Source organism: Periplaneta americana, chromosome 6 (assembly GCF_040183065.1).
Source record: "Periplaneta americana isolate PAMFEO1 chromosome 6, P.americana_PAMFEO1_priV1, whole genome shotgun sequence".
In the NCBI taxonomy this organism is placed as follows: domain Eukaryota; kingdom Metazoa; phylum Arthropoda; class Insecta; order Blattodea; family Blattidae; genus Periplaneta; species Periplaneta americana.
Window position 1 is genome coordinate 153,728,036 of NC_091122.1, and position 22,649 is coordinate 153,750,684.

Here is a 22,649-nt window from a genome sequence, read left to right on the forward strand (position 1 = left end):
AGAGTTAAGCAGATGGACAACTTTTGTTGACAATCTTTATGTCTTATGTCAGTGAAACGAAACACTTGTGCAGTGAGATGAAGTGTTGTAAGATAAGACACACACAAATCTTACTCACATATCGAGAGCTATCTTGGGAATCTGCACCATGTATCGAGGAACAATTCTAGTTCTTCTTCTGGGTGCTGGTCTGGGACTCTTGCTACGTCGACGGACTGATGGACTTCTTTTTTCTTTTTCCTCTCGCTCTCTGAATAGAACATAATGCTCGTAACTTCAAATGTACTTTTCAATATTATGTTATACATAACAACATAAAAAAGAAGCATCACGAATTTGAAAACAGTTTCTCATTATAAGTTTTGTGCAAATGTTAACAATTCAGTTCCTTTACTTTGATGAACGATATAACCATTTATAGTTTACTTAACTAGTGTTAAAAATATACTTAAGTGAAATCACTTAATACACACAGAAATTAAAAGATAAATGTTCGTTGTTTGTATTACACACAAAGGGCATTTTCTATAATCCCAAAATTAGTACATTTGACTTAATTTACGACGAAAAGTAACAATTTATACGAAACAAAGGAGTCTGGGGACATACTGGACAACACATATTTCTCTCTTCATCTAATGCAAGGAACAGAATTTAAAAAAAATCGTTGGAATTAATTTCGAGTTCGTTGCCATTTTGTTTTTGATTCCAAATAATAACCTATTATATTTTACTAAAATTATATATATATATATATATATATATATATGCGGCTAGACGCGCTAACTGTTACTCCACAGATGTGGACGATTTTTTGTACCATTACAAAACTTTCTCTAATGGGAAAGTAAAATACGATGGATTTATTACAAAGGACTGGATTCTCCGAACTATGAAGAAAGTTTTGAAACTTTTTACGTATTTTGATAATTTGGAGATATATCCGAAAATGATACCCATTTTTCTCTCTTACATACATTTCCCGCAAAAATAAGCACTACTGTTTAAGAATTAATCTTCATTTCATACAAGATGACTTTGCATGTCAACAAATGCACATGTCTGAAGACCTTCCTATTGGCTGCAGGGCAAAGAACATCTTTATGGCATCTAGACTGTGACGTTAATAGTTCCTTCTCTGAAAGTAAAACCTGTTATATATTTTCGAAGTCTTGATGGGAAATTTAATGTTTTCTAAACAGTAAACGGTAATACGATATATGAAAAATTAATAATATACTGTTCAGAAAGAATATAATTTGTGGGTGGAGTCGAGCACAAATTGTTGGAAAAATGAGGTGTAATAACATAACAAGGAGGATGTGTAATTTTCCTATGGCTGAGCCACTACTTAAAACCCAGATGAAAACGGAGATGGGAATGGTGGTTCTAATTAAACAATCAGTTTTTATTACTGTTTGCTCCTTGCACTGCATAGAATACGGTGTCAGTGCTATGTTGTGTTAAATTTCGTGTTATTAACATCCTACAACTAATGTATGTAGGCTATAATGTATGAGCTAGTTGCCAGTAATTCAGGGCTCAAACATCAAAAGGGAAACTCTTTAGAAACAGTCCGTTACCTGGCATGGATGCTTCATAATGTAAGTACATTCTTGTAAAAATTCCGCATGTATTATATGCTTTATATTGGGTTGTTAGTTTAAAATAATTAATAATTATCTGTTATGTCACATCAAGTCATTGCTCCACACGTTTCAATGCATGCCTCAACTTCCAGCATGAACATACGACCTATCAGCAGTTGGGGTGCGGAAGGATTTTGCGTTATGTTTGTTGATATGCAGAGTCTTCTTGTATGAATAAGGACTTGAATATTTGAGGAGCATTTTTTCAAAAGCTGATAACTACAGTTTTGTCAAAGTTGACATTGCTATGTTTTTGTATACGTAGAGTAGAGCATCGATTATATCCAAAACAATTGGGGACGGGGGGGGGGGGGATGTTCGGATAATTGATTTTTCGGATAACGGATCATTTACGAAAACAAATTGTACTGGTGTCATAGGAGCAGTATGAAACAAAGAAACACTGATATTAAACACAAAACTGTACATAGAATATATATTTTGAATCACATCTTACAAATAACACAGAAAACTGACTAGCCTAGTTTGACAAGTTCAAAACGGCCATTAAAGTGGGCCTACAGTTTAGAAAAAAGAAGTCCAAACTTTTTTTTTTGCTTCAGAGGCGAGACTCGTTTTTTTGGCGCTAAATCTCGCAAACAGCACTAGTGAAACTTCTACATGGCGCATGTACAAATTCAAATTTGCCGACTGGAACGCTTTTGGTTAACCGATGTTTCAGTTGATCGGTATTCGGACAATCGATGCTCTACTGTAGTTTCGACAGCTGAAATGATTGCTTTCTTTACAACTGAAAGTACAGATGTATAAAAGATGCTTGGTTTTAACATTTATACAACAGAAAAACAGTTAAAAATAATTACAACTTTCAAGTGTAGACAAAAGAAATTATGTCAAAACTAGAGTTGAGGTAGACATCGGTTTAAAAAAAAACGCTCATTTGTGAATAAAATAAATAGGTAACAGAGAATACAAATCAAAATATTACGCAATCTTTTCATTATGTATCCATAGAGAAAATGAGTAGCTTAATATCAAAAACAGACATCTGACCTCAATCGGAATTTAGATAGCTGTGGTTTTTTATACAATTTTTCATGCTTTTTCCAGTTATAGTGAAAGCATATGCAAACTCTAACGGTCTTACTAATAAAAACTCTATATACAGACGTTTAACTGTCTTATACTTATACAAAGAGTAGCTCGTTTATACGTCGTGTGTAAATTCCTTACTAATAATCACTACATACGTCGTGTATAACAGTTTAACTGTTACACAGCTACGTCATAGTTTCGTCATTACTTCGTTACGAAAGGTAATAGAATATCTTAGGTTCTCTATTGCATCTGGTAGAGCGCTCTAGTGTGCTGCGTTAAAGTATCGATAGTACAACTGGCTCTGATCGATTACACACTATATTTTGGTCAAAGAGTACAAGCTAAAGCAATATTATTCTACTTATTCTGTGCTCTTTGGTGTGTTCTTCTGTGGTTACAAGGCATCCATCATCATAAAATGACAGTCGATACGAACAGCTGTTAGAGGGGCGGCCATTTTTTCTCTATATACGACGCTTAAACAAGGGGTTTCGTGTATATAACTACTGCAAAGCAATTCCCATTGTATAGTTACAGCCTGTTTATACGTCCATAGCTTATTCACGGTTTATTAGTAACGTTTTCTGTCTCAAAGCTGCATAAGTCTCGTATAAAAACTATACACGGTTTATTAGTAAGACCATCACACTACATTTATAAAATAAATTGTGTTAAATATTACAAAGTACACTGTGAATTAAAAAATTGCCTCTAGATCAAAAACTATGGAGGTGACAGATGTCCGTCTTTGATATTAAACTACTCAAATTTCAATGGAACACTTATTTACATGGAGTTCACACAGTGCCCATGTCAAGTGTTGCATGTTGCCACAGTCATACAACTACATAAACAAATACAATTCTCTAATAATTGTACCTTGCTCGCTCTTCTCTTCTTTTCTTTCTTTCAGTCTCATCTTCCTCTGTATCTCGACTCCTTTCTTTTGAACGTTCTCTACGTCCACTGCCAATACTAAGCTTCCGACTGCTGCGTCCAAAACTACTTGCTGAATTTTCATCTGAGGAAATCCAGTTCGTTATATTAGTCACAATCTACAGTTTATTTCATAAGAAAATTCTTAAACGTGAGATCTTTCATTGGGAAATTCTTAGTGACACTTGTGGCATTTCTCCCATTTCTTCAACAAAGGGACTGACGTAATTTCATCAACAATAAATTCTCCTTTCCATCATCATTTCTCCAATCGCAGATTGGTGATTTGCACTGGCAGCTGTTCCAAGGGGCATGTAGTGTTCTCTGCATGCACCCTGGACATATGATGTGCTTTAGTATAGTCGGCCAGTGTGTAAGAATGTGTCAATATGCCAGTTTAGGCAAGAACAGCAGCTAGCCCAAATTCTGGATAAAAATACTATTACTAAATCTAAACTGAATAGTAGATAGACTTTTATTTATAACCCAATCCAGTAAACTTAAATAAAGAGTTATCCTTGTGTTATGCTTCAATTCAATGTGATACAAGTAATGAAAACAGCAAATTAGATAACCGAAAACACCTTATTAATAATTACTGTGGCATTCTCTGGAACAAGAACTTATATAAAATCTTCAAATTAAGAAACAGAGCATGAAATATTTTACATCTGGAATAACATTACGCAGAACGACATTCAAATGTTTGTAGAGGGCACTGTGTTTGTTGCAGAGGAATAATAATTTGTCACAAGGAAGTTGTTTTATTAAAGATTCAATATATGCTGAAAACGGAAAAACGAGACAATGTAGGTTTAGTTGTTATTCCAGGGAATGCATCAATTATAGCCATTTTTGGAGTTATTTACATAAACAAGCAGCAAAATTATTAGCAAGATCGACAATATTAAGTGAAATTAACTAAACACTGTCAAGTTATTCGCAAGGGACATAGATTTCTACCATTCTGAAAATCTTCAATTAAAAAAAAAGCGCGCGCGCGCGCGCGCACACACACACACACAGATATATATATATATATATAAAGAGTAACTTCACGAAACTGGTATACCTTATAGTAAAAAGTATGAAAGAAGCAGTACTGTAATTTACTTACCTGGAGGAGGGACTGCATTGTAACTATTCTGTGCAGTAGCACTGAAGCCTTTGCCAAGAGCACTCTGGGCTCGGGCAGCAGGAGCCCCTGTCATAGGCAACACCTGAATGCGTGTAGCATTCCATTTGAATGGCATGTTAGGGTTATATGACGCCTCTACCAGCACTCTGTCACCAACAACTGGGTTTGACCCTTTTACACAACAACTGAAATGGACAACCGATGCATTAGACAAGAAAATGAGGATTATTTAGATACATTTACCCCAACAAATTTAAAATTTGATCTCATCAAGTGATTCTTAAATTACTTTTGTACACTATGATCCCATTATTAACTTATCTTTTATTATACAGAGTGATCTGTTTGGGAAAACATCAAATAAAAACGCGATAAAATGAGAATTTTTGCTATTTATTGTTATATAATTTATACATGCATTCTAGAAGAATGGAAGTTTTGTCCAAATTAGACCGCAATGTGCCCACCACTGCGAACACGACACAATTCATATCTTAAGGCTAATTTCTCCCATGTATGGTCTAACATCCCAGAGGTAACATTCTCATCTTTGCTCTGAGATCATGAATATACCTGGGTCGCATACACGAAACCCTAGAGGAAGGAATAGGGTGGTGTCAAGTCTGGGGAATTTGGAGGCCACATAATTGGCATATTAACAGACCCAGTGCCTTCAAACTTGCAAAACCATAACAATATCGACTTGGAACTCAGAGCCTTCTGAACACCATACTCTCGTAAAAACAGACATTACACTTTCAAATTTAGCAAACCACAAGACACATTTCGCTTGTTGTTGTGCAGTAAATGACATTTTGTTTATTCTGTCGTTAACTTCTTTTGTTTCTTATGCAGTAACAATGATGATACAAAATTTTTGTGCTTCAGTATCACATTGGAATTGAAATGCATTCTACAGCACACCCATTATAAATTATATGTCTTCCCAAACAGACCAGACTGTATATTTGCTACATTAATTACATCGGACAAACCTAAAGGATCTGAACATTCTTTTTGAAAGCAAAAATGTTCGTCCTATATAATTGATATAGCAAATACATGCAAACTACAATTTTGTATACTTTTGTGTCAAATTGTGAAGTGTTGCTGTAGCTCCTGTTAGAACTGCAAGATGAGATCATGTCAAAATGGATTTAGGAAAAGGAAATTCTAAAGATGGATGGTGACGTAGTTTATTGTGATTGTTGTAATAAAGACGTAAGTGCTTGTATATTTTGGGGCGCAAGATAGTGTTGTGATTAAGGCATAACGCTGCAAAGTCGGAAGGTCGCGGGTTCGATTCTCGATGGGGTCATTGTCATGCAGAAATGCAAAAGACTTACAATTCGACCTCACTTTGTCCTAAATTTTCTCACTTAAGTACGCACTTGTCACTTCTTGTGAAGTAGAAAGTTCATTTTCTGTGTTCAAGAACATGCTTCAGATAAACAAATGAGCTTAAGGGGACACTCAACTTAAAAATTGGAGAAAAAGTGTCATAGAAATGAAAAATTAAATTTCTACACTAATTTACGTGACAGAACTAAATCAATATGCAGAATTCTTCCCCTATTCATTGAGAAGTCACAGTCAAATGCACAAAGCCAAAAAATAAAAAATTATAATTAAAAGTGATATTTCAATTAATGATTGATTAAAAATTGAAATTTTTTTATTTTGAAAAGTATTGGATCTAATGAGCTGAGATTTTGCATGTTACTTTCCATGTGTATATTAAACTTTTTCTCCAAATTTGAAAAAGATTGGTCAAATAGGAAAAAAGTTCCAAAATATAGTTGAGTGTCCCCTTAAGTGAAGAAAATTGTGAGAATTAGTTGTAGTAGGTACATTGTTCCAAAATAAAATATAAATGTAACATAATATAGAAGTCAACTTTTATAGCATATGTTTTTTTTCGCTCCATTGTGCATGTCTTGTTGTATGATAGTGCATGAATGCATGCATGTTTTAAGCTTTGATAGTGCATGGAAATCTGAGGTTTAACTATTACTGTTGCTGATTTTAGAAATTTGCTTACCTTGTTTGAAAGAAAACATCTTCATCAACAAATCCAAAATTGTCATGTACTTTCGTTACAGTGCCAGTGAACACCCTCTGTTTGGGTGATGGGTTGGGTGTTGCAGGAGGTACAGGGGGCACAGCAGCAACTGTCGCAGCAGTTTGGAAAGCTGTTGGATTGAGTGCCCGAGGTGTTGGGTAGCTCACTGTTGCTACCTGTGAGAACATCTGTTAAACAACAATTTAAAAAATAGACTTACTGCGAATTGTACTACCACTCATTATTTATTTAAACTAAGATTTTCACGTCCACTGCAGAAAATTTGTATTAACCCTAGGATACATAACGGGGAGTTTCCAGGACCCTTAGTACTTTTCAGTCAATTCAAATTACATGTTAAATTATATCAATCTGTTTGCAATTTTTAGTACGCTCTCAGATGTCTTTTGGGTTTGTATCAACGACACTCAAATAAGTTTTGTTAATTTCATTTATTAGATATAAGACAGTTTATGACTGTATCACTTTAATGAATAATGGGAGTTTATGAAACCTTTCATTTATTTTCCTTTATGAAATTAACTGTCATTTACCTGTAAGTGTTTCAGTATTTCTGTAGATAATTGCAACAACTACTGTCCACACTTCACGAGATGATCTCTGCGGGGGGAGGGGGGGGGAATGGTCCTTGCGGGGTAAGAGACGAGGGTAAGGAAATGTACAATAACTCAGCGGGTCTGAAAGAGCAGGTAGATGAGGGTGGAGGCACTGACTGGCTGGGACAAAGTTCAGTGACACTGGACCTGAAAATGTTGGTTTTGCAAACTATGCAAGCATTTTAGTTACTGTTGACATTTCATTGTATGATGTTGGTGTTGTGAATACTGTAGATAACAAGTGTAGTTTATATTAAAACATTCTTAAGTCAGATTTTAATTTCTTAAGTTAACTTAAAGATCGTGCCAGATTGGCTGCATTAGGCTTTAATTAGGCAATTACAGTAGCGTGCAAATTAATCCGAACACGACATATTTTTACATTTTCTGTCATTGTTGGCCTCACAGCTGCTCATACCGCTTTAATTGACATCTGTAGTACGTGTAATTCCATTGTTGAAGGTCTGTCATTTTTTTTATAATATGTGACATTTTGCCTGTCGTTTTGTACTTACAAGCATTTCAGTTGTGTTGAAGACTTAATACTGCAATCCTGTGTACATTCTGTCGTCTTCACAAATGGATACAACTCCACGAAAACGGTCTAAAATTATAACATTAGCAGAGCATTCTTCTATGACACAGAGGCAAATTGCTGCAGAATGTCACATCGGTTTGGCTACTGTTAATTCGATCATAAAACGATACAGCGAGACTGGATCCATAACACCCCAGAAGAAAGGAAACTGTGGCCGGAAATGGAAGACTTCACCTGCAGATGATCGTTTAATTGTCAGGAAAAGTAAATTAAATCCTAGACTAACTGCTGTCGACTTAACCCGCGAGTTAATGGCTACCACTGGGGCGAATATTCACGTCACAACAGTGCGGCGTAGGCTTTTGGAAGCTGGACGAAGGGCTCGTAAGCCTATTAAGAAGCAACTGCTAACCCCTGTTATGTGCAAAAAACGCTTAATGTGGGTAAAATTACATCAACACTGGACAGTGAATGATTGGAAGAATGTACTTTTTTCCGATGAGTCTCATTTCGAGGTCCACGGCCACCGTGTTTCTTACGTACGGAAAGGATCCGAAAAAGTAACAGCAGCTCATCTCCAACAAGCACCCAAATACCCCCCTAAAGTAATGTTTTGGGGTTGTTTTACACATGAAGGGCCTGGAGCATTAATACCTATCAAGGGAATGATGAATTCTGACAAATATATTCACTTATTGGAAACCAGAATCATACCCCAGCTGCAAAAATCATTTCCGGATGGCAGAGGTGTGTTCCAACAAGACCTGGCACCATGCCATACGTCTCGAAAAACTACAGAATTCTTCAACAAGAAGAATATTCAGGTACTCCCCTGGCCAGGCAACTCACTCGACATCAACCCCATTGAGAACTTGTGGTCAATTTGCAAAAGAAGAATGCAAAAAAATGGATTGTTCTACAAAGGAGAAGATGATTTCTACCCTCATTGTGTATGGTTTCGCGATGAAGAAATGAAGAATATTTGTGGGAAATTAGTGGAATCCATGCCAAATCGTCTCAGAGCTGTTATTAGGAACAAGGGAGGCCACATAGATTACTGAGGTATGTCTTAGATCCTTTTTTTATCCCGTTTGAGTGTTTTTGCATAAGTAATTATGTTGTTCGGATTAATTTGCACGTTACTGTATCTTAAATTAGTAATTTAGTTAGACAATAAGTTACGAAGTTGTTTAGTCAGTGAAATATTTAGTTAAGTAGTTTTAAAGCGAAATAGAGTTCTGTTTGATTTCAATAGTGTCAGATATCAGTTATCATAATGTTTACAAAGCGTAAAAATGGAAAAACTATACATAGTGAAGCATGACAAAGTATAGCGAATGTAATAAAGATGCATGATGAAGAAGCAAGGCAGAAGAGATTATTGTGTCTTTTGATGAATGCTACAGAAAGGGCTGCTAAATACGCAGGTATTTATTTATTTTTTGTAATTTGATACTAATTTCAGTTACAATGACTCATAATGTCAACATTAAATCATTGAAACTTACAATGACTTCAGTTAACCATGGGTGTGACTTCGAGAGGGGAACAAATGTAAAGCTTTAGTTAGCTCAAAAGTATACATGAAGCTTTAATATTTCATTTAAATAACATGCAGCATTATACTCGTAAAAATTTTAATTTTTATATATTAAAAAAGATCTTAATAAATTTTACGACGCTATGTCATCATCTCAGATTATTTAGCATCTGAATGAGATGAAGATGGTAATGCCAGTGAAATGAGTCCGGGTCCAGCACTGATAGTTACCCAGCATTTGTTCCTATTGGGTTAAGGGAAAACTCCGGAAAAAACCTCAACCAGGTAACTTGACCGACCGGGATTCGAACCCGAGTCACTTGCTTTTGTGGCCAGATGTGCTAACCGTTACTTCACAGGTGTGGATTATGCAGTGTAGGTTATTTAATTATTATTATTATTAATTACTATATTGTAAACCAGAAATATAATATTTACATTGACTGGTGTGGTATAACACTGTCACTGAATAATTGCTTTCTGTAATTAACTTAATTATAGATATTAAATGTATAATATGTAGCCTGTATGAATTAATAATCTGGATACAACGTTAATGTTTTACTGATGGACAATATTTTCACTGTAGTTGATAGCGAAAGTTTAGAGCACACAGACCCGGTTCTGTCTCGATGTCTGGTTGTGAGAGTGGGGGGAAAACCTTGCATTCCTTGCTCGGATCATCTTGTGAAATGTGGAAGTATGTTAACACTGGCTGGTGTGTTTATCTCCCATCCTTCTACTAATAGGCCTATAGAACAACTTGTCCTTTTATAGTTTTTTTAATCTATGGTTTTGTGATTGCTATTTTTCGTCCTAATGTAGGGATAGTTCACGATGTGAAGCTAGTCAAGAAGAGATGTTATATGTGTCCACATAAATTCGCGAGAGAAACATGCCAAGGATGTTGCAAATGTAACAGAAATATACTGATGTAATGAACATAATGTAAGAGTCTGTGAACGGTGTTTTGTAAATGAGTGAAAAAGCACACACTTTGTTGAATTTGTCATTGTTCTGTGTTCACAAGAAAAATTATTTCAAACGAAAATGTAATATTTAAGATTTATGTAGACTATCAAGATCTAATTTTAATTTGTTGAAACATATAAACGATTTAGAACACCTAAATTTTTCCAAAGAACTTAAATTTGTGTAGTAACATTTTTAATATAAGTTATAATATTAATTGATTAATACATTTTTGGAGTATGACAAGGGTGCCCTTTATCATCTACCCTCTTAACATCTACTTGGAGGATTTGGTGAAGAAAAGTTTTCAGAACATGGAAGGGGTAAAAGTAGGAGGAAGAAAAATAAAGTGTTAAGATTTACTGATGACATGGTGTTGTTAGCAGAAAAGGAGACAATATTAAGGGATATGCTACTGGAGCTAAATGACAGGTGTGAACAGTATGGGATGAAGATAAATGCAAACAAGACGAAGACCATGGCTGTCGCAAGAAAAATAAAGAAGGTAAACTTGCGAATTCTAAATGAGAGAGTAGAGCAAGTGGACAGGTTCAAATACTTGGGATGTACTATAAGCAGTAACATGAGCTGCAGCCTAGATCATATATGTAACAGATATGTCGGGGTTATAGGCTTTGAGGTTAAAAACTTTTGTCAGGTTTACTACGCTGCCATCTAGTTGTTACATAAGGAGTCACGTCATAATACCCATTTGAACAGCATTAGCGACTGTGCTGCCATCTCGTGTTCGTTTACGGCGGACGGGTGGCGATCCTGGCGATTGTTCTCTTCAAAGTGATGCCGATTTTAACGTAGCGAGGAGTTATCTGTTACATATATGATCTAGGGCTGCAGCCATGAAGTCAAAAGAAGGATAGCAATGGCAAAGGAAGCTTTTAATAGAAAAAGGAGCATCTTCTGCGGACCTCTGGAAAAAAACTAAGGAAGAGACTAGTGAAGTGCTTGTGTGAAATGTGGTATTGTATGGAGCAGAAACATGGACATTACGACGAAATGAAGAGAAACAAATAGAAGCATTTGAAATGTGAATATGAAGAAGAATGGAGCGTGTGAAGTGGACAGACAGAATAAGAAATGAAGTTGTGTTGGAAAGAGTGGGTGAAAAAAGAATGAAGCTGAAACTGATCAGAAAGAGAAAAAGGAATTGGTTGAGTCACTGAGTGAGAATAAACTGCCCACTAAAGGATGCACTGGAAGGAATTGTGAACGGGTCAAGAGTTTGTGGCAGAAGAAGATATCAGATGATAGACGACATTAAGATATGTGATCATAAATGCAGAGACTGAAAGGAAGGCAGAAAACAGGAAAGATTGGAGAATGCTTGGTTTGCAGTGAAAGACCTGCGCATGGTCAGAACACTTATGTATGTATGTAATACATTTGTTATATTTTGAGCTAGACATTATTATTTAATAAAGGTGTTGACTACTTTAGGTTTTTCATAGTCCCAAGGGAAGAAAATTCATATTTACTCCATTAATTACAAAAGGGGTCTTCAAGAACCCCGTTATGCATTTTGTATATTCCAACTGTCATGCATCCTAGAGTAAATTTTAGCAGAATTCATTTCATTCCTTATTATATGTAAATATAAATATTGGTTTATTTTTACATCAGACTAATGATGATTATGTATTTAATTTCCATTTACATGGTACTTGTAAAAGTAAATCCATAGCGCTACAGCCCTGAAGGACCAAGACTGACCAGCCGGCTGCTGGCCTCATGTCCACATGCCGAAGCAGAGGTGGACGATCATCCAACTAGAATGGAGGTATCATGTGGTTAACATGATGACCCCCCCAGCCATTATAACTGATTTGCAAAACCGGATTTTTGCTACCTATCGTAGCTCCCCAAGTGCATCACAATGCTGGATGGGCACGGGTCCCATACACTGACCGAAATTTCATGAGAAAATTTCTTCCCCCGTGAGGACTCGAACCAACGCGCATTCTGTAATGCGAGTCCTAGGCAGGATGCCTTAGACCGCGACGCCACGGTGCGGGACACATGGTACTTGTAGTTTCTAATAATTGTTTATTTCCAAAGTATTTTGAATCTATTTAATGATTTATACTACGAGTAGTTATCATACTGTTCCAACGTCTATAGTTAGTGTATTTATTTGTATTAACTAACAAACTGTGATTTTGCATAAAGTGAAAGTACGCGAACTTCCCCAATGATGTCTAGCGTACAATAAACCCGACACTGTTCTAGTTAACACAACTGTCGCTACCCACATCTGCAACCCTCCCACTCGAGGTCATGAGCTTACGCAAGTAGCATCTTGCAAGTGATTCAGTATAGACGATCCTGGAAAAATCGGGACAGAAGATATATTGCAGGCTAGCTGACAAGGTAAGACACTTCCTTATGAGAATGTGATATAATGGAACGGTAGATTTATGAACTGATGGCAAGGAGAGAATGGAAGTGAACCTAAGAACTTTTCCTGGCAGTGTTTTTATCCATCAGAAATTTTACAAAGACTCACTACATTTTGAACTTTGATCTCCAGCATAGAAAGCTATAGCTTGTTTAAAGTCATGGAACATATGTGAGTAATGATATGTGGCACTAATAGATCATCTTTTAAACGCAACTAAATCTATCTGGTGTAGTTCCAGAGAATAGCCCTTGCTAACAGATCCAACAGATACGTTTCTCTTTTCCCAACCTTCACTGATGATGGAGCTAAGTTGTAGCCCCAAAACAATGGCTGTCTCTGCATCTATGACGTAGGACACAGAACCTAAAATCAAGCACCAAGCTGAATACTGTGCTGGACAAGATGAACAGTAACGGTTCTGTGGTGTCCTCAGATGTTCTGGGCAGCACACATGCTATACACAGAAGGAATCAGTATGTTCTCCCTGGTTGAAAGGTCCAGGTTAGTATTGGGCATAATCTAAGGTTTTCAAAAAACAAATACAGTGAAACCTCCTTATAGACACCCCCAAGATACGGACATTCCTCATATACGGACAGATTTTTATGTCCCAACTGAAATAATATAGAAATAATGATAATTTAACTCTCGTTTATGGATACTCTCAGACACGGACATGGACAGCTGTTTCACAGTCCTAAAGCTTGCTTTACCTCCTGACTGCGGACAGAACTTGGATTTTAAAACCTAATGTGTTACAAAAATTGAAAATTTAGTTTTGAGAACTGTACAGAAATTCCTTAACATGAAAGAAGACAATGGGTCTCATAGGCTACCACTAACCCAGCTGGCTATCCCTTGTTAGCTGGAAGCGGGTGGATAAACAAAATCATAAAATTTAACCTGTCTGATGGGTCCAAGGTTTCTGCGATCGTGAAATTGCATTCGACACATGATAGGGTTAGTAGGATTATTCGCTTCACTTCCATCAGTTGTTCTGTTTCGAAAGACATGGCACCTGAACGTAAAGGTTAAGCTGAAAACTGTAAATTACAGTACTGCATAACTGTAGACCTAGAATAAAATTGAATGGGACAGTACTGTATTTTCCTTTTTCGGTCTTATCTACTGTAGTTCAAAGTTGCAAAGAATTTACTGTAGTACAATATACTGTATTTAGAATTAAACTACAGTAATAGCCTACATTTCATTTAAAGTGTGAAGGGATAAATAATGCATATTATAAATTTACTGTTACATTGGGAAGCCTCCCTCCCAAATGCGGACAGATTGTTATGTCCCTTCGATGTCCGTAAATGTCCATATTTGAATACATTTATGAATCGAAATTTTCCCTCGAATACTGTCAAATACGAGAATTAGCGTATATGAATCCTAGAGTAATGATCTCATGTCTATAATTAATTGCACTCAGATTGCTATTGATGTCCTACATTTTCAATAATGTTTCCACTCACGTGATGCCATTATAGATTAATAAGATTATTGCTTGATTACACTAACTGAAATAAAGTTTATCTAAGTTTCGTGATTATACAATTAATTAGCATACAAGAATATAGAACAAACACAAATTAAATTAAAAAATATGAAACCATAATATAAATTTCAAAACATTTATATACAGAGTAAATCGTAAGTAATGTCATTAATTTCAAGGGGTTATTCTTGAAGATATGTCAAACAAAATATCTAAATTTATCAAAATCACTGGCGTCATTAATGCCGTCTTCAAATCCTCCCATGTTCAGAAACATACAAGGCTAAAGGTATATAAAACACTAGCTCGACCGGTCCTCACTTACGGTAGCGAGGCATGGACAATCAGAAAAGCTGATGAGCAAAGGCTGACGACAGCGGAAATGAGGTTCATGAGACGAACAGCGGGATGCTCTTTGCTGGAACACCGTAAAAATGTGGACATATTGCAGGAACTCAAAATGGATCCTATAGTTAATTTTGTTCAACAATATCGACTTCAGTGGAAAAAACATGTCGAAAGGATGGATCGCACTAGATGGCCTAAACAGATTCTTACTTATGTACCAAGAGGAAAGAGGAAATTGGGAAGACCACGAAAGCGCTGGCATGAGACCGTAACAGATCCTGTAGGGTCTAATACGTGAGGGATATGATGATGATGATTCTTTGAGGCATTTCAAAGAGAAAAAGTTTCATACAATTTTCGTCGTTTTTGCTTCCATTTTGGGATAAAAATACTTTCGTATGAAACATTTCGTAGTGTGTTCAGGAAAAGTTATTGATTTAATTCCCAATATCCTCAGTCAATTTAAGACAACAGTGTATTTTTTTTATTGGGTTATTTTACGACGCTGTATCAACATCTCAGGTTATTTAGCGTCTGAATCAAATGAAGGTGATAATGCCAGTGAAATGAGTCCGGGGTCCAGCACCAAAAGTTACCCAGCATTTGCTCGTATTGGGTTGAGGGAAAACCCCGGAAAAAATCTCAACCAGGTAACTTGCCCCGACCGGGATTCGAACCTGGGCCACCTGGTTTTGCGGCCAGGTGCGCTGATCGTTACTCCACAGGTGTGGACGACAACAGTGTATTATGATAACAAATTACTGAAGGAATTTTAGTTTTGTCCTTTAAATGTACATAAATCTGATTCAACAAAGGCAACTTTTAGTTCTACAAAGCAATTTTATAATGTTACATTTGTTGGGATCAAATTTCTGCACGTTTAAAGGACAAAACAAAAATTCTTTCGATCATTTATTATCTGAATGTATTACTCGCTTAAAGTGACTGAGCATATCAATGGGTTTCTCAAAATGAACTATAAAATGTTTCACACAAAACAATTTTTTTCTGAGCATATCAATGGGTTTCTCAAAATGAACTATAAAATGTTTCACACAAAACAATTTTTTTCTTGTAAAGGAAGCAAAAGTGAGCAAAACTGTATTAAACTTTTTGTTTGAATACCACAAAGAATAACCCCCTAAAATTAATGGTATTTTTATGGTTCACTTTGTATATACCCCCGGCATTCCCCACATGTGCAGTGACATTGAAAACCGGTAACAGGAGCAGAGAACTTGGCATAGAGAATATCAAAGAACTCTGCTGACTCCAGTATTCGAATACTATGAAGATTGTCTATTGAGAACTCGTAAGTATCTAATTCTTCGACATTTTGCCAAACAAGTACTTTAGTACGATTCTTGACATCTCTCAGTGCAGTCCCTACCCGGAGATCCGATTGAGGGACTATTTTACCTCCGGAGAATTTTACACTGAGGGACTCCATGAATATAAACAGTGAAAAATATAGTGGGACTGCGTTGGTGGTAATGCAGCTTATGTGGGTACCTCTTTGTTACTTGTTAGCTTAAACAACAAGTTTAATAATGAACAAGTTCTATAATGAACACCGATCAAAATATCCCCCATTACTCGTGGAAAACAATTGAATAGACTACAGTGACTATAGTGGACTATATGTTGTCAGCAAACAGCTGGATACATTAAGAAGATTGATTTTGACATTTTGCACTCAAATGCTCCCATCAGTAGTCCAGGTAACCCATTAAATCTCTTTCATACTTCCCAAATACCGTATATAAATCTAAATCCACATCAAAAACTTACAATATAAAAAATTATTTTGAAGACCACACCTCCCTATTAGAGGAATCAAACATGAAAACAGCACTATTTGCAGATGATATAGTTTTGTGCACTTCCGGATCTTACAGACATAGAGACAAAATTCAAAATTCTGCTCTTAAAGCTCTAAATCAACTACATGAATGGAATACATCAAATTTGATGACACTCAATTTAAGCAAAAGTAACTACCAAATATTTTCACTCGGTAAAAAAGAAAGAGAATTCAATATCCTATACAATGGCCAACACCTTCCTAGGACTTATGAATCCAAATATCTTGGAGTTATTTTCGATAGCAAGTTAACATGGAGCAACCATTTGAAATACATTTCTGAAAAAGCTCGTAAAAGATTCTCCCTTCTAAAAAGACTAGCAGGAAAGAAATGGGGATGCTCTAGGAATACTTTGAACACTACATACAAAATGTTTATACAGCCAGTGCTGACATATTGCGGAGAAATTTTAATTACTTCACCTTTCATAAACGACATAGAATATGTTCAAAACCAAGCTCTCAGACTCATTACTGGTGGAATCAAAACAACGCCAATAGATTCTATGAGATTCCTCACTAATATTCACAGCATCAAAAAGATAATAGAAGAAAAAGCACTGATTCAATATGAAAAACTTATCAGATTACCAGGTAACAATTGGCATTCATACAGTACTCCTTGTAGATTGAAAACTCAAAAAAGTTTCATATCCATTGTTCAAGAATTAAAACAGAAAATCAATATCCCGAATTTAAAAGAAAACTTACAAATTAAACCAAACCCTTTAACTCTATTAAATATAGAATATAATCTAAATTTAACAGAATAAATACTGAAATCAGAAGTAAACACTGAAATACTGAAACAATTGTCTTTAGAGACAAAACTGGCTTCATTTATACACCGACGGATCCTTGATCTCCAGAGAACAAGCTGCCGGTTCAGGCGTTACATGCTGTCTCTTCTCACTTTATAGATCTCTTGGTTATGGAACAACAAGTTTTGATGGTGAAATCATTGCAATAAGTGAATGTCTCAGGAATCTTCTATGCCACATCAATAAATTTAGGAATGCAGTTATATTGTCAGACTCCAAAGCAGCTATTCTATCAATCGTCTCTAAACACACACCTTCATCTCAAACAGCAGAAATAACTAAAATACTCTCTCAATTATTATCACTCAATAAAAGAATTGTATTCCAATGGATACCATCCCATTGTGGAATCCTGGGAAACGAGAATGCGGATGCTTTAGCAAAGAAGGGCAGCACTGCTACTTACAGACCTGTTACTAAATCTACGTATTACTCTGTGAAGAGATTTATTAAATCTACATACTTAGACTTCAACAAACAAAATTTGATAACTCAATCCCAAGGGAAAAAATGGAACTCTCTGCATCAAAATCCACAGTTAATTCCCGATTTACCACGAAAATCGTCTGTAGCTGCATTTAGATTGGCAACAGGCCATGATTGTTTGGCCAAACACCTGCATAGAATTGGAATATACCAGTCCCCTAACTGCCCATTGTGCAACTCAAACCAAGAAATGGATTCGGAACACCTCAAAATCTGTGCTTCAGTGGCTAGTCATGATAATATCTTTGAAAAATATTGGAGTGCAAGAGGTCAAATGACTTTATTGTCAAACGCCTGGCATTAGAAAACAACAACAACATTTTGAAGACCACAGTTATTCAATTTTTTCCTGCACAAAAACAATGTTACAAAAAAACCTCTCTTACTTCCACATAGTATTTCTTAATATTGTATATGAAAGTGTGTCTTATGACGTCAATAGTGATATTCCAATGTAAAGGCTTTGCCTGAAAGTGTCATTCTTCTCTGTCTTTACGGTTTTCGCAAAATGGTCATGACAATATAGGTCTACAGTGATCAGTCTCATAAAGTTTGTTACTTCAGTCTGAAAAAATTAAGTCTCAAAGAAATAAGTATCAATGATTGAAATAATCATTCTGTAGAATATAATGTGCATCACCTAGACAAACATTCTGTAGAATATAACGCACATCACTTATCACTTGGACAAATCGAACAGAGAACACCTAAATTTCGGATGTCACGTGACTCTCATTATACACTGCACCCAATTTAAAACCTTACAGCTAAAGTGATACTTTGCCTGCAAATGTTCTAGCATTTTCCATCATCAGTAGAAGTTAAGCGATTAAAGATGTTTGTATTTTAAGTTTCGTAGGAGGAAGGTTGTATAACTTGTAAGCTTTTTATTTGTATGTTTGATATCACAAAATTACATGTAGTAGTGCATTATGCCGTAGTCCTTTTCACCATTCTTCCATACCATCATTGGTCACAATATATCCCATAAAATATGGGAAAGTCTCTTTTTTTTATGCTAATGTGTCCCATTGTCCTAACTGAAAAAGATCTTTGGAACATGTTTCTGTCCCATTTAGAAATTAGTGACTATCAACTGCTATTTTTTTTATATATATCAGTCTCCATCACTGTTGATGACAGTGGAATTTGCTACATTGGCAACATCGAGGGTGACACTGAATGCATACCATATTCTCAAAATAATTCCTACTATGAAGCAAATGGCTACCAGATCAAAAATGGTTGAATCTCACTTGTTTGGTGAGCTCATAGCAAGTGAAAAATGTGCTGAATTCTGAAGGAGATAGTGAATTTATTGAAGGAAATTCTTTAATGAACGCACTTAGACGAAGTGTGGGTAATCTGTCCAAAAATATTGATGAAACACTCCCAATTTTGAAAACTGATAGAGTTCATTATGTGTATCCCTGGTATAAATGCAAATTCTGAAGGATTGTTCTCCATCATGAACTCAATGTGGACTGATGAGAAACACAAGTTGCATATAAAGACAGTTTGTTTGGCCAAACACCAGCATAGAATTGGAATATATCAGTCCCCTAACTGCCCATTGTGCAACTCAAACCAAGAAATGGATTCGGAACACTTCAAAATCTGTGCTTCAGTGGCTGACCATGATAATATCTTTGAAAAATATTGGAGTGCAAGAGGTCAAATGACTTTATTGTCAAATGCCTGGCATTAGAAAACAACAACATATAAAGACAGTAAAATCAATGCTTATTGTGAAACCATTTTTGCGTTGCATTTCATGACTTAAGGCTGAACATACAATTGTTACAAGAAATTCATTCTTCAGTATTGTAGAAGTGACTCTGATTTATAACACTGTATTCTCAGATTTGAATAATTTCAAGGGCAAAATTGTTCCGGGATCGATACCCGGCCCCGGAACAATTTTTCCCTTGAAATTATTCAAATCTGCTTTACAGGGAGCTTCACCTGAAAGACTAGATTTGCATAATGTATTCTCAGGTTTGAATAATTTCAAGGAAAAATTGTTCCGGGGCGGGCATCGATCATGGGACCCTTGCTTAGCGCACGAATGTTCCTTTATATCCACACAACTCAAATGGGCTGACAAGATGCCAGAACCCAACTTTGAGTGCACACACATTCTGTATGACTTAAATTGTGGCTTTCTGTTAACGTGCCTCCAGTAACGAATATATTTGTGTGCTAAGCAAAGAGTCCCAAGATCGATGCCCGGCCCCGGAACAATTTTTTCTTGAAATTATTCAAACCTGCTTTACAGGGAGCTACTACCTGATTTCATTTTGTTCAGTTTATTCTTTAAGTACTTCATTTTCAACAACAATTGATTTACCTGTATTGTTTTAATCTGTTCACAATGATAATAATGGTTTTATTTAACCTGGCAGAGTTAAGGCCATAGGGCCTTCTCTAACACTAAACCAGACCATACGGATAAGCGTGGTGAAAAATATACAACAAAGATCAATTTTTAAAATCAATGCTAAGGGTCCCGTATTTTTTCTGATGTTTTTGGGAACTCTACTCTACAAATCACCTTAGTCTATTTTTAATATGCAGCTGATAAGCTATAATACGAGACCAGCAGCTACATTACATCAGGCTTTGGTCAATGTAGAGTATCCACCGCCCACTGAACGAATATTGGTTAAACGAGCGTTGAGCGTCTTCCGCCGATTTTGGAATAGACACCAACGCACTTAGGTTAGGTTAGTTTAGGCTTTTATTATCACGTCAAGATGTTTAGGATTAGTGTAAAACTGGCCTATGTCTCCTATAGTGGGCGGGACATAAGTAACATTCACCCACAATTCTTAGAAAATATGCCTGTAAACTGACAAACGACATTTTAAATTCTACAACAGCTGCGGGCAGTTACAAGCAGTTAGGTTTCAAATTGGGCACACTAAACAAGTATCTTGCTGTCTGTCTTTTGGAAATAAGATTTTTATCTTTGAAGCATCTCTCACTTAACAGTAGTATAATCGAGACAACTGAATAAGAAAATAAAATTTCACATGTACAAAAAAATAGGGGGAGGGAAATTGATCATTAAATAATATGCCATGAAAATTTAGTTTTCGATCCATATTCTAGCTTAACAAACTATACTATCTCAATGTATGACTTCTCAATACTTCTTTGTTCTAACATTTATTAGTTAGGGTTGGAGATTTTAAGCAAACCATATTACTAACTACACGATATTCTGAGCTACTTGTGTTAAAAAAAAATACTAACTGAAGGCTACAATAGACTACAGTGAACTAACTTCATGTTAGGCCTATCATTATCCTGCTGGATATGTTAAGAAATTGAATGCTAAACCTACCTGAGTCCCTCCAATTGCTGTTGGCATAGCAACGCTTGTAGCACCCATTGCACCTGTCATTGATGTCATGGTCATTCCAGCCTGAAATAGAAGGGAATGGGACGGACAACATTAACTAAAATACTGCAAAGATAATGTCACCTATGTTGCAAAATTGCAACCTCCGTGGATGTTCCAGTCAGGCACAGAAAAAACTGGGTGAAGCAGCAATACGGGGATCACAAACTGCTATCCGGAACCTGGACTTTCACTTCAACAATTATCCTACAAGCCAATACTGCAACATTTAGCAACCTGTTGCATTCCCATCGGTGTCTGGAAGACTTGTTGTGGCTGCTGATATTGAACCATGGTCGGGTTGGCAACCATAGTGGTCTGCCCCATCATCTGCGTTTGGAGCTGCTGTTGCTGCTGCGTCACACCAGTAGCCATCGTTTGAGCTGCAGACAGAATTGTTCTCACTTAAAGCCACTGGCTATCTCACATTGACGACTGCAATCCACGCCTGTCCAGTACACCTAACAAATCTGACAATATTATGAAAAAAAAAGCGTGCCGTACACGTTTGCAAAACTGTGTTGTTTGCACCTTAAGCACGTTCAATATTCTACATTATTTCGCTGTTATTACACATTACCAAGCTTACCTGTCGTCCGAACCCATGGAGGGTTTTTTGCTGTTGCTCCAAACTGAGACATGGTATTTGGTACCTTTCAAAAACCTGAAACGTGGAAAAACTTTGTGAAATGCAAGTCCACCACAATACTTTTGTTTACGTAAGGTTTATATATACCTACATTTAAATATTAGTAGCCCACATGATATGAACAGATTAGGCCTACATTACTAATAAAAAAACAACATTCATTAACTGTATTTCGATGAAAGCTTCCTTAAGGGCAATGAATACACTTGTTTAATAACAAAAATAATACTCAGGAATACATGCAAGTCAATATATACACAACTTTGTAATACAATTATACATACTTCGTTGAAATTTCACTTTTGTAAATGGTTATTCACAAATAACACACACATAACATGCTCATAGTGTTAAGCATTGGTAACGCCATTTACTACGTAGTGTTAGTCGAATAAGATATTAACAGCTTTAAAATAAAAATATCAATTATATTCTTAGTTATATTATCAACACAAATATTTTTGTTTCAATGGAACAGTAGCCTTTGACAATAAATTTTATAATTAAATAACATGCGATTGACTTGATAGGTGGATTTAATGATCTGCGCATGCGTTCAAAGAATTTTTATCAGAATCATACTAGCTTTATTTTCAAAATTACAATATTTAAAATAACTTTAAAATGCAATTATTAACGTAATATTA

General features: G+C 35.9%; 1 protein-coding gene across 4 annotated transcripts in view; it reads right to left on the minus strand.

Moving 5' to 3' along the window:
* LOC138701945 (cell division cycle and apoptosis regulator protein 1-like) overlaps positions 1-22,542 on the minus strand; it is a 79,563-nt gene extending 57,021 nt beyond the window's left edge. For 2 of the 4 annotated variants that reach the window (XM_069829321.1, XM_069829320.1), the window contains exons 1-8: positions 22,287-22,541; positions 21,943-22,017; positions 21,591-21,736; positions 21,297-21,377; positions 6,824-7,032; positions 4,762-4,967; positions 3,588-3,729; positions 119-250 (exon numbers count right to left, since the gene is read on the minus strand). In XM_069829321.1, the coding sequence (XP_069685422.1) occupies positions 119-250; positions 3,588-3,729; positions 4,762-4,967; positions 6,824-7,032; positions 21,297-21,377; positions 21,591-21,736; positions 21,943-21,994 (968 nt within the window). In that variant the 5' untranslated portion in view covers positions 21,995-22,017; positions 22,287-22,541. Of the gene's footprint in view, positions 1-118; positions 251-3,587; positions 3,730-4,761; positions 4,968-6,823; positions 7,033-21,296; positions 21,378-21,590; positions 21,737-21,942; positions 22,018-22,286 lie in introns of all 4 variants that reach the window. The other 2 variants (XM_069829323.1, XM_069829324.1) reach the window with 2 other exon arrangements.
* Positions 22,543-22,649: the final 107 nt, after the last annotated feature.